We start from the raw sequence: 10,976 nt of genomic DNA on the forward strand, positions 1-10,976 counted from the left end.
ACGAACACGCGGCCGCAACGCCGGTCCATGAGTGCCGCCGTCACACGCAAACATGGCTGACAAGAGTCCAGGGAAGTCGCCCACGCCCTCGGGTGGGGGCGGCGACGACGACCGCGGCAGAACTGAAAAGCGGCCGCGGTCTCTACTCAACAAGGTGTCGTTCTTCGAGCAGGTGTGGTGGGGTCGGGCCAGGTCGCCCTCGATCGAGAGGACGGGCGCCGGCCGCAGGGAGGGCGGCATCTCTCCCGACGTGGAGGTCGGGACGGAGGTGGTAGTGGAGGACGTGGCCGACGACGGCCCCGGTCAGGAGAAGCGGCCCCGGAGGACGAGCGTAAGCCCCGAGCGCCACGACCAGCACCGGCGGTCGTCCGAGGAGGAGTGGGAGTGGGTGGAGGACGAGAGCAACTCCTCTACGCTCGCCGAGGATATTGAGCGGCGCCTGGAGGAGCGGCGAAGGATGCGCTCAAGCAGCATCTCTCCCACGAGGGAGTGGGTGCAGTTGCGGCGGGGCGGCGACGAAGCGAAGAGCCCCGAGCGCCGCGAGCCCACGCCCGAGCCGTGGGAGTCCACCTACTCCGCCAAGGGCTCGTCCATGGCCGAGGAGATCGAGCGGCGCCTCGAGGCGCACCGCCAGGAGGTGCGACAGCGGCTGTCGTCGCCCGTAAAGGAGTGGCCGCAGCTGCGGCAGTCGCCCGGGCCGAGATCAAGCCGCGGCACTACGCCCGAGCCGAGGACAAGCCGTGGCGCCACGCCCGAGCCGAGGTCAAGCCGTGGCGCCACGCCCGAGCGCGAGGAAGCGCCGGAGGTCGAGTCAAGGAGGAGCCCGGCGCGGCAGCTGGTGAGCCGTGAGGTGGTGGCGAAGGCCGAGCGCCGCAGCGGCGTGGCCAAGGCCGTCACCTCGACAACGCACACGACGACGGTATGGGGCGCCGCCGGAGACGCCAAGCCGCACACGGAGACGCACTCCTCCAGTGACCGCCTGGAGGAGGACGACCCCGACAGCGCTGGCCAGGAGGGCTTCCAGCGCGTCGAGGAGGAGGAGCGGGAGAGCGTGGAGCACGGGGACCGCGTCAGGTACCACCGCGTTGTGGTGCGTCGCACCGTCGAGCGCAACGTCAGCACGTCGCCGGAGCCGATGGAGCAGGAGGGCGCCGTGTCCCCGCGGCTCCTCAGCCCCTCCCCGCCCCTCGGCGAGGCTGGCGCGACGCCCCAGCACGCTCACAAGACTCGCAGCAGAACCAAATCGGGACCGCGATCCAGACTCCGATCCCGCACGCCCTCCGTCGAGCGCATCCTGGAGGTGGAGGAAGCGGAGGACTCCCCCGCAGTGTCTCTCTCCTCCTCGACCGATCCGCGAATCCTAGATGCCCCCGAAGAAGAGCAACGCGCCGCCAGCGCCGCCAGCAAGAGCAGCGTGTCCCCAGATCAATCTACCGAAAAGGTACCCGGTGAGCAGCCCTCCAGCAGGAGCGACCAGGAGGCGGCAAGCTCCAGGAAGGAGAGGCCAAGCCCCGACGATCGCCTGACGATGGAGGCGGTAAGCACCGTGCAGTGGGAGGAGGGTGGCACCCGGAACGAGGTCCGCCGCTACAGTACCCGGGTCCTGATCCGCGACCGCGACCCGAACTACACCAAGTACGTGATGACCTCCCGCACCGCCTCCCGCGACTCGCTCTTCTCCACCGCCAGCAGCAGCGAAGAGTCGCCGCGGTGGGAGGGCGCCCCCGCCTGGGTGGCCAGGGTCACCCCGCAGCCCGTCGACGAAGACGCTCCGGAAGGAGACAAGGGGGTCTTCCGGCAGAGGTCAAAGCAGTACCAGCAGCACATCTCCAGCCTCAAAGGTGAGGACACACGCCCGCGCTCTCCGCTCGCCCATTGGCCAGCGATGAAGGGCGCCGTAGCAGTGTCTATCATATATATGATTATCATAACGTGTTTGATCTCTTTTGGCATGGTTGTCTCAACTGCCCAGCGTTGCCCTTTTCACCCACCCGCGCGCAATCCTCGATTTCCAACACAAAATGATTATAAAATTAAGATGTACAATAAAAACCTCGCCTCTTCATGCACAGATAGGAAGGAATAAAAACCATCAACTCCGTATCAGTTACGCAAACAACCACATCCCTCAGTATTAAAAGTATCCAGTTATCTCTACTGAGAAGTACGAAGAATTCGGAGCAGAGGGAGGGGAGAGGCAAAAATCTCCCCGCCCCGAAATGTGTAGAATAACACACACATGACACCCGGGTTCTCTCAAGTCGACATGCGCTATCAGCTGCTCGTTAACACTAAAGGCATGGCGATTAGCTGTTATCACGATGTTATCTTACTCATCAGCGGGAAGATTGTGATTAAGTAAGCGCCTGAAGTCTTGCTTCTTCACAATTGCTGTTTTTTACTTTGTCTGAATTGCGTTTATCCTTTTGAGGTTAAAAAAGGCAAGAGATGAGAGAGGGAGGGATGCAGGGAGAGAGAGATGAGGAAGAAGAGGAGATGGGGGAAGAGGAAGAAGAAGAAGAAGAAGAAGAGCTAGGGAAGAATAGGGAGAGGGCGATAGAAAGAGGAGTCGAGAAGGGAGGAGTAAGAGGGAGAACAGGAGAAGAAGGGGATGTTCTCGCCACAATCTAACGCAACGAAGACTAGTTTAGCGGTGACTGAGGCTCCGCATTTTCGCGGAAGACAGGTTATCCTGTTTTTCTCTCTCTCTCTCTCTCTCTCTCTTTCTCTCTCTCTTTCTCTCTCTCTCTCTCTCTCTTTCTCTCTCTCTCTCTCTGTCTCTCTCTCTCTCTCTCTCTCTCTCTCTCTCTCTCTCTCTCTCTCTCTCTCTCTCTCTCTCTCTCTCTCTCTCTCTCTCTCTCTCTCTCTCTCTCTCTCTCTCTCTCTTTCTCTCTCTCTCTCTCTCTCTCTCTCTCTCTCTTCTCTCTCTCTCTCTCTCTCTCTCTCTCTCTCTCTCTCTCTCTCTCTCTCTCTCTCTCTCTCTCTCTCTCTCTCTCTCTCTCTCTCTCTCTCTCTCTCTCTCTCTCTCTCTCTCTCTCTTCTCTCTCTCTCTCTCTCTCTCTCTCTCTCTCTCTCTCTCTCTCTCTCTCTCTCTCTCTCTCTCTCTCTCTCTCTCTCTCTCTCTCTCTCTCTCTCTCTCTCTCTCTCTCTCTCTCTTTCTCTCTCTCTTTCTCTCTCTCTCTCTCTCGACCCGATAAATGCGAGAGAGAAATGGAAACCTGATTATCACGAAATGCGAGACAGGTAGAGAGGGAGAATTGGAATATACTGAAAGGCAAACAATTAAGAGTAGTGTAGGAATAAAGATAGCTAGAACAGAATAGAGAGAGGGAGATACGAATATATATAATAATATATATATATATATATATATATGTGTGTGTGTGTGTGTGTGTGTGTGTGTGTGTGTATGTATATATAAATGTGTGTGTGTGTGTGTGTGTGTGTGTGTGTGTGTCTGTGTGTGTGTGTGTGTGTGTGTGTGTGTGTAAGAGAGAGGGAGACAGAGACAGAGACTGAGAGAGAAACAGATTATCGAACATAATATAGATGTTAGAAATGGATTATTCGCCAACGATGTATATCTGACAACGTAAGCTAAACGAAAATAGTGCCGACATATATCGAAATCTAGATTTTTATTATTGTTTTTATGATATTGATTCATTTATTTTTATCATCATTACCATTAACATTAGTATTATCATCATTATCATTATTATTGTAATGATTATTATTATAATTATCATTATCATTATTGCTATTATTTTTTATAATTTTAATTAGCAAAGAGGAAGAGGAGAAAAGAGGAGGGGGGAAATGGAGGAAAGTGGAGGAGGAGGGAAAGAAAGGTGAAAGGACACGAAGAAGAAGTAACTGGTAGGGAAAGAGAAGGGAAGAAGAACAGTAAGAGAGGCAGGGGAAGGAGGCATAAGAGAAAGGGGGAGAAGGAGAGAGGAGGAAAAAGGTGTGAAGGGGAGGAGAAGGAGGAGAAGTGTTAGGGGAGAGGTGGAAGTAAGTGGTTCGGGTAGAATGAAGGAGGTGGGAGAGAGGGGGAGGAGAAGAAGGAGCAGGGGAGGGGGGGAAAGTAAGGATAGAAGGAGGGGGGGAGAAAGAGGGTGTGAGGGGGAGGAGAAGGAGGAGGGAGGTAACGGGGAGGGGAAGATGGTGTTTCGAGTAGGAGGAGGGAGATAGGGGAGAGGGGAAGAGGGGGGGAGGGAGGGACAGGGGAGCGGTCAGCGGGTGCGCAGGTATGCCCGACAGAGCGGTGTTGCCAAGCGTCGACAGGGGGCGCTCGGGGCAGGTGGGGTCGCGTGGGTGTCGGGCAGGCGCGGAAGGGGTAGGTGGGTAGGTGGGTAGGTGGGTAGGAGGGTAAGAAGGTGGGCAGGAGGCAAGAGAAGGAGGAGATAGAGAGTAAGGAAGGAGGAGATAGGAAGAGAAAAAGGGAGGAAGGGGGAGATACATAGACAAAGATGGACAGACAGACAGACAGATAGAAAGACGGAATTGTACAAAGAATAGAATACTGGAAGCAGACAAATCAACAAGAAATTTTTACCTTCGAAAAAACATAAACCCAACTGAACAAATGCTTGTCAAAGAACTATTAATTTGTCGAAAAAGGATTATATAACACTAACATGTAAGACAAAGGTTAAAACGAAAGGGAAAATTTTAAAAGTTTTAGATGTAGGAGTAAATAAGTAAGAGTTAAAAATCTAATTAAAATCTAGAAAAGAGAGTAGAAAGGAAGATAAACGAAAAAAAAAAACCTAAATTAAATAAATCAAGTCAAGATGAATGATAAACAAAGAGTAAGTAGATACAAAGCTGACCAGGAAAAAGAAAGAAAAAAAAAGATAAAATTTGTCAGCAGTGGAGCCTTTTTCACGGAGAGGAACTCGAGATCAGACGCAAAGATCACACAGTTTCCGGCCGATCTGAGGAGGTTGGCCAAGATACGCTCGTCGATTAGGAAACAGGTCGATAGGGAAATCGTGGGAATTTTTTTCTTTTTTTTTTCTGTTTTTTTTTTGGGGGGGGGGGGGGGGGATTTCGTTTTCATTTTCTCTTTTCGTTTTTGTTTATTTTTTTAGCTTTGTTTTGTTTTGTTTTTCTTTTTTTTTCTTCTTTTTTTCTCCTTTTTTCTTTCTTTTTCTTTCTTTTCTCTTGTTTTCTTGTTTTTTTTTTGGTTCTTTTTCTTTCTTTCTTTCTTATTCTCTCTTTTCTTTCTTTCTTTCTTATTCTCTCTTTTCTTTCTTTCTTTCTTTTGTTACGGGTTTCATTTGGGCGTTCGTTTGGTATCTTGCTTTTATTTGGTACTTTGTTTAGAACATAAGCAGAAGGCGGCTTTGTAAAATATAATCATAAGCTGATATTTTTTTTTAATTTTTAATCGTTACTTACTAGTTCCATAAACTATATAGAATCACCTCCTTAGGCTGATAGAGATACACTGACTCGAAGATAAAAAAAATATATATATTTATATAATGAATGGCATAGTGAATTTTCCGATCGAAATTGATCATTCCCAGACACCGCATACGTCTCAACATATAAATTTCTTGTAAAATGTAGAAGCAGGTTACCGGTAAATAAAGAAAAAGAAATATATACATACACGCGTTACCGGTACGTGATGGAAAGGCAAGATGTCGAGTGATATGATATGGACAGCCGAGTGGGAAGTGACGGAGATAAGTGGATAGATTGTGTATGATGTTAGCCCTTTTCTCAGACGGTGAAGACGCCTGACTCTCCCCCTGGTTTCGTAAGGGAGAGGGAGGAAGGGAGGGAGGGAGGGAGGGAGGGAGGGGGGCGTTGAGTGGAAGGGAGAAAGAGGGAGAGGGAGGAGGATGGATGGGGGGAGGGGAGGGAGAGAGAGAGAAGGGGGGGAGGGACGTGAAGGGGGAGAAAGTAGGTGAGAGAGGGAGGGAGAGTAAAGAGAAAGAGAGAAGGAGGGAGAGTAAAAGCGGGGAGACATTGGGAGAGAGAGAGAGAGAGAGAGAGAGAGAGAGAGAGAGAGAGAGAGAGAGAGAAGAGGAAGAAAAGGGTTGAAATTAAGAGCATAATGACGTATTATAAATAGAAGAGAGGTCGATTCTGTGTGTGTGTGTGTGTGTGTGTGTGTGTGTGTGTGTGTGTGCGCGCGCGCGCAACAGTGTGTGTGTGTTAAAACCTTTAGAATCAGTAGAGGTAATAAACAGCCCAAGAATAAGGGAAAGGCGGAAGAGAAGGGAATCACGAATGAAGGAGCAAACCAGAAAGGGCAAGAGACGAAAAGAGAAAGGAATAATTAAAGGGAACGAGCAGAAACAAAAGAGAGAAATAGCTAAAGAAAAAAAAAAAACTCATTAAAGTCATACGCAGAAATAGAAACAAAAAAAAATGAAGGAAAAAGCATAATGGAAATGAAATACAATTGGAAACATAATGCATAGGAAAAGAAAATGACGAATTGCATGATTGGTAACGATTATAAATAGCAAAAGAAGTTAGAACGTTATGGCAAGCACTGTTACCGGAAGTACAACACAAAAAAAAATGAAATGTAGGACGATTTGGAAACTAAAAAAAAAAAAAAAAAAAAAATTAAAAAAAAATATAAATGCAAAAAATATATATAATAGTAATAAGACTTTCGAATTATACATAGGAACCCCCCACCACCTCCCCCCACCCACTCCCCAATGACACACATAAAACACCAAAATAACATTCAAATGCCACACTACCTATTTAACTATCCTCTGAACTCTCTTTTTTCCTCGTTTCAATTTAACAGATGATATCATACTAGTGTCATGTCGGGGGAGAGGGGGAGAGGGGGGGGGGGATGTCATGCACAAGCATACGTTCAGGAATCCGCATGACTGTGCATGGTTAATCTACAATGGCCCGGGTGTCGGCGAATGCGCGGGGTGAACGAGGGAGCAGCAGAGGGCGTTCTTTCATAATGTGATTGTATTTCATTTCCTATTGCTGGATTTTTTTTTTTTTCTTCATTTTTTTTTTTGTGCTTCTTTTGTTTCATGTTTTAATATTTTTTATCTCTTTTTTTCTGTTCCCGTTTTCTTAACGTATTAAATGGTGATGGTAATGATAATGGTAATGATGATAATGATAATAATATTCTTCATCATCATTATCATTTTTTTCCCCTTTTCCTCCTTCCTTTCCTTTTCTTATGGCTCTTATTTATATTTATCATCGCCGCGTTCTTGACATAGTCCAGCCTTTGGATATCGCCAAACAAATAATATTGACATTTTAGCCAAATCGCTTAAAAAACATTTCTATATAAAATTAAATAAATAAATAAATAAAACTTTTGAAGATTAATCTGTTACTAGCATTTGTCCTGCTTGGGGTGATAGGGGCGCTGACCGAGAAAAGGTCATATTCCATTAATAATGTTTAATGACCTTTACATAACATCATAACAGGTATTGACACCTGCAGATTCCATTAATGATGTTTACTGGACTTACAAAGCGCTGTAAGCAGTGTTGAACCTGCTGGGGAAAGATAGTGCCTTGGGTCATATTAACATATTTTGGAAGTCCGTTAAATCCGTTATGTCACGTGATACAGGGAAGAGAAGTTCGATATTTGAAATTGTTTGTCTTAGATTAAGGTCGATTGCAATTAAGGTCGGTTTTGTAGGTTTTGGTGATCTTGTATTTCTTGTGTAGTTACTGAAAGATAAACAGTGGGTTAGTTTTTAATGTTTTGAGAGTTTGAGGAATGTTGCTGTTGCATGTGTGGTCACGTATTATTCATGCATTTCTCTCTCTCTCTCTCTCTCTCTCTCTCTCTCTCTCTCTCTCTCTCTCTCTCTCTCTCTCTCTCTCTCTCTCTCTCTCTCTCTCTCTCTCTCTTTCTCTCTCTCTCTCTCTATCTATAAATCTATCTATCTATCTATCTCTATCTCGCTCTTTCTACGTCTACCTTTACCTCTCCCTCTCCTTCTCCCACTCTCTTCTCTTTCTCTCTCTTTCTCCCTCTCCACCTTTCTTTCCCATCCCCTTCTCCCTCTCCCCGTCTATTTCCATATCATAATCTATTCGACATTTCTTAATAACCTTTGCCCTCCGGTAACATCAGGCGAGTAACCGAGGTAAAGAAAACGGCTTATAGATTTTCCCGCTAGATGGCATTGACTTCTAATTCTGTCATGTTTTTCTCGATATTTTCTTACAATTTCGTTATATTTGTCTGCACGTGGGTTTGTTAATATGTTTATAAAGATGTGTGAATTATCTGTGTATATATTACTTGAGAAGGATAGAATTAGATTCGGAAAAGGGAGAGTGGGAGGCAGACAGACACACTAACACACAGACAGGAATAAATAGATAAATAAATGAAAGAAACAGAGAGAGCAGACGATAGTAAAACAGATAAGAGAAACAACAGAGAAACGAAGACAAGAATTGTATTGATATACCTCTGCCAGGAACCATGAAATTGCTATTTGCGTTTCGTCGCGTCGGTAAATCAGTCGAATTACAGAAAGTTGAGATTCAGCTGAGCGTGTGTATGTTTAACCCCTTTTCTACCTCAACACTTAGAGCTAATTTCATTCGAAATTGTCTCAAATTTGACCCTTGCGAACATCAGTGCAAAAAGAAAACGGGAAAGGAAAGCAGGGAAGAGGTGAAAGTGCAAAGAAAACGGAGAAGTTACAGAAAACGAGATGCATAGGAAGTGAACTGTAGTCATGAAATCCTTCCAAAAAGAAGGGAAGGGAGACAAAGAGAGGAGAGGAAGTAGGCCGAGAATAGGAAAGGTGAGATGAATAGGAATGCGGGAAGGAACCGGACGAGGCGAAATCCCCGAGGATTAAACGGTTTTCTGCTCTGAGCTGGCGCTGCTCTCCGTCCATATTCATGAGGCGCCCAGGAGGGAACGAGCAGACAATACACGTTGTGTGTTTATGCTTTCTCTCTCGCTTGCGTTTTCTTGCTTTCTTTCTCTCTGTCTCTCAGTGCGTTTTTCGTTTTTCTCATTCTCTTCTTTCATTCTCTTCTTTCATGCTCTCTCTCTCTCTCTCTCTCTCTCTCTCTCTCTCTCTCTCTCTCTCTCTCTCTCTCTCTCTCTCTCTCTCTCTCTCTCTCTCTCTCTCTCTCTCTCTCTCTTCTTATTCCATGAATATAGACATTACATGACAATAAGAAACGAAAATGATAATAATAATGCCAATGATAATAATATTGATAATAATCATAACAATAATTTACGAATAAAACAACGAAAACGGAAATAATTCAAGAAGGACAGATAACACCTGGATAACACCTGCAGTGACATCATCAGTGGGTGTTATTACCAAGGCCTGCTGAACACACTGGCCGCCGGACGCACAGTGTTAGTTCACCTGGAGAAAGGATGGTCTGTGTAAAGTGTGTGTAATAACATCTGCCCTTAGTTGTCTGTGGGTGGGTGGGGGTGTATGTGGGCGTGTGTGTGTGTGTGTGTGTGTGTGTGTGTGTGTGTGTGTGTGTGTGTGTGTGTGTGTGTGTGTGTGTGTGTGTGTGTGTGTGGGTTGAGTGTGTGTGTTTGAGTGTGCGTGTTTGAGTGTGTGTGTGCTTGTCTGTGTTTGAGAGTGAATGTGCGTGTTTATGTCTGTATGTTCATTTGCTCACATCCACGCGCACACAGACCCGCTGAACTAAAGGGAACTGAACCGACAATGACGGCGTGGCATGAGGAACAGGTGATGTCCGCTGTTTCTCTCCCTCTCTACCTCTCTCTCTCTCTCTCTGCATAATCGCCTCATTTGCATATTCTTCACTTTCTTCTTGATTACCATATGTTCGTAATTACCATGAGGATATGAGGATTGGGAAAGGAAGAAGGGGGAAGAAGGAGGAGGGAAAGAGGAAATAGAGAAGGGGGAAAAATAGAATAAAAGTATGGGAGATGGAAAGGGAGGAAGAAAGAGAGGGGTTTAGCGAAGTGGGAAGTAGAGAGAGAGAAGAGAAGACAAAGAAAGGAATGGAGAAGAGAACGTAAGACGGGCAGAGGAAGAGAGGGAAAGGAGACTGGGAGGAAAGAAGATGAAGATGAAAGGCGAAGAAAGAGGAATAGACAAAGAAGGAGAGAAAGGAGAGGAATGATTTCGAAATAGAGAGGGAGGAGATGGGGAAGGAAGGAAGAAAGAGAGAGAGAAAAAAAGGAAAAGAGAGGAAGAGCAATAAGGAATTTACTTACAGATGGTATGTAAGGCGGGGGGGGGGGGGGGGGGATATAGGAGGGTATGGAGAGACCGTAATTTTAGATGTTAATGACGTGTATATTGAATTATGCTAATTTTTTCATTTCTTGTGTGTGGGTGGTAATGCATTAATGTTCCCGATGAGGCGCTTTATTCCTATCTATTATTCATAAATATTTATTTACTTATCATTCAGTTGTTCTTGCTGTTGTTGTTGTTGTTGTTGTTGTTGTTGTTTTTGTTGTTGTTGTTTTTGTCGTCTTCCGTGGTTGTACGTTGTTTAGTGTTCAGTAAAATGAAAAGTTTAGTAAAGAAAAAAAAAACATTCGCAACTCCCCCGCCCCTGTCGAAAAAGGCAAGACTCCACACTCAACAATCATCTCCGAGCCCACGCCGCAGCATCACAGCATCCCGGATCGCCAAGACGCTTAGAGAGGGAGAAGGAGGGAGTGTTAGTGTGTCAGTGTGAGCGAGTCGACCTTGCCTTAACCCCGCCCCCATCCCCCCATCCCCTCTCTCTCTCTCTCTCTCTCTCTCTCTCTCTCTCTCTCTCTCTCTCTCTCTCTCTCTCTCTCTCTCTCTCTCTCTCTCTCTCTCTCTCTCTGCCCCTGCTACCGCTTCCCTCTCCTCCCTCCCCCCTTCCCCCCTCTACCTATTCCCTCTTATTACTCCATCTCTTTCCCTCTCTCTTTTGCATCCCCTTCCCTCTCTATTCTCCGTCCTCTTCCCTTCCCTCCCCCCCCCCTCTACCCAC

The 10,976-nt window shown here is 46.7% G+C and overlaps 1 protein-coding gene across 1 annotated transcript; it reads left to right on the top strand.

Annotated features, from left to right (window-relative positions):
* Positions 1-52: 52 nt before the first annotated feature.
* On the top strand, positions 53-10,654 carry LOC125042101 (muscle M-line assembly protein unc-89-like). The gene is made up of 2 exons (XM_047637567.1): positions 53-1,841; positions 10,578-10,654. The coding sequence occupies exons 1-2, from the start codon at positions 53-55 to the stop codon at positions 10,652-10,654; spliced, it is 1,866 nt and encodes a 621-aa protein (XP_047493523.1).
* Positions 10,655-10,976: the final 322 nt, after the last annotated feature.

The sequence above is a fragment of the Penaeus chinensis genome, chromosome 31, assembly GCF_019202785.1.
Source record: "Penaeus chinensis breed Huanghai No. 1 chromosome 31, ASM1920278v2, whole genome shotgun sequence".
NCBI classification, from domain to species: domain Eukaryota; kingdom Metazoa; phylum Arthropoda; class Malacostraca; order Decapoda; family Penaeidae; genus Penaeus; species Penaeus chinensis.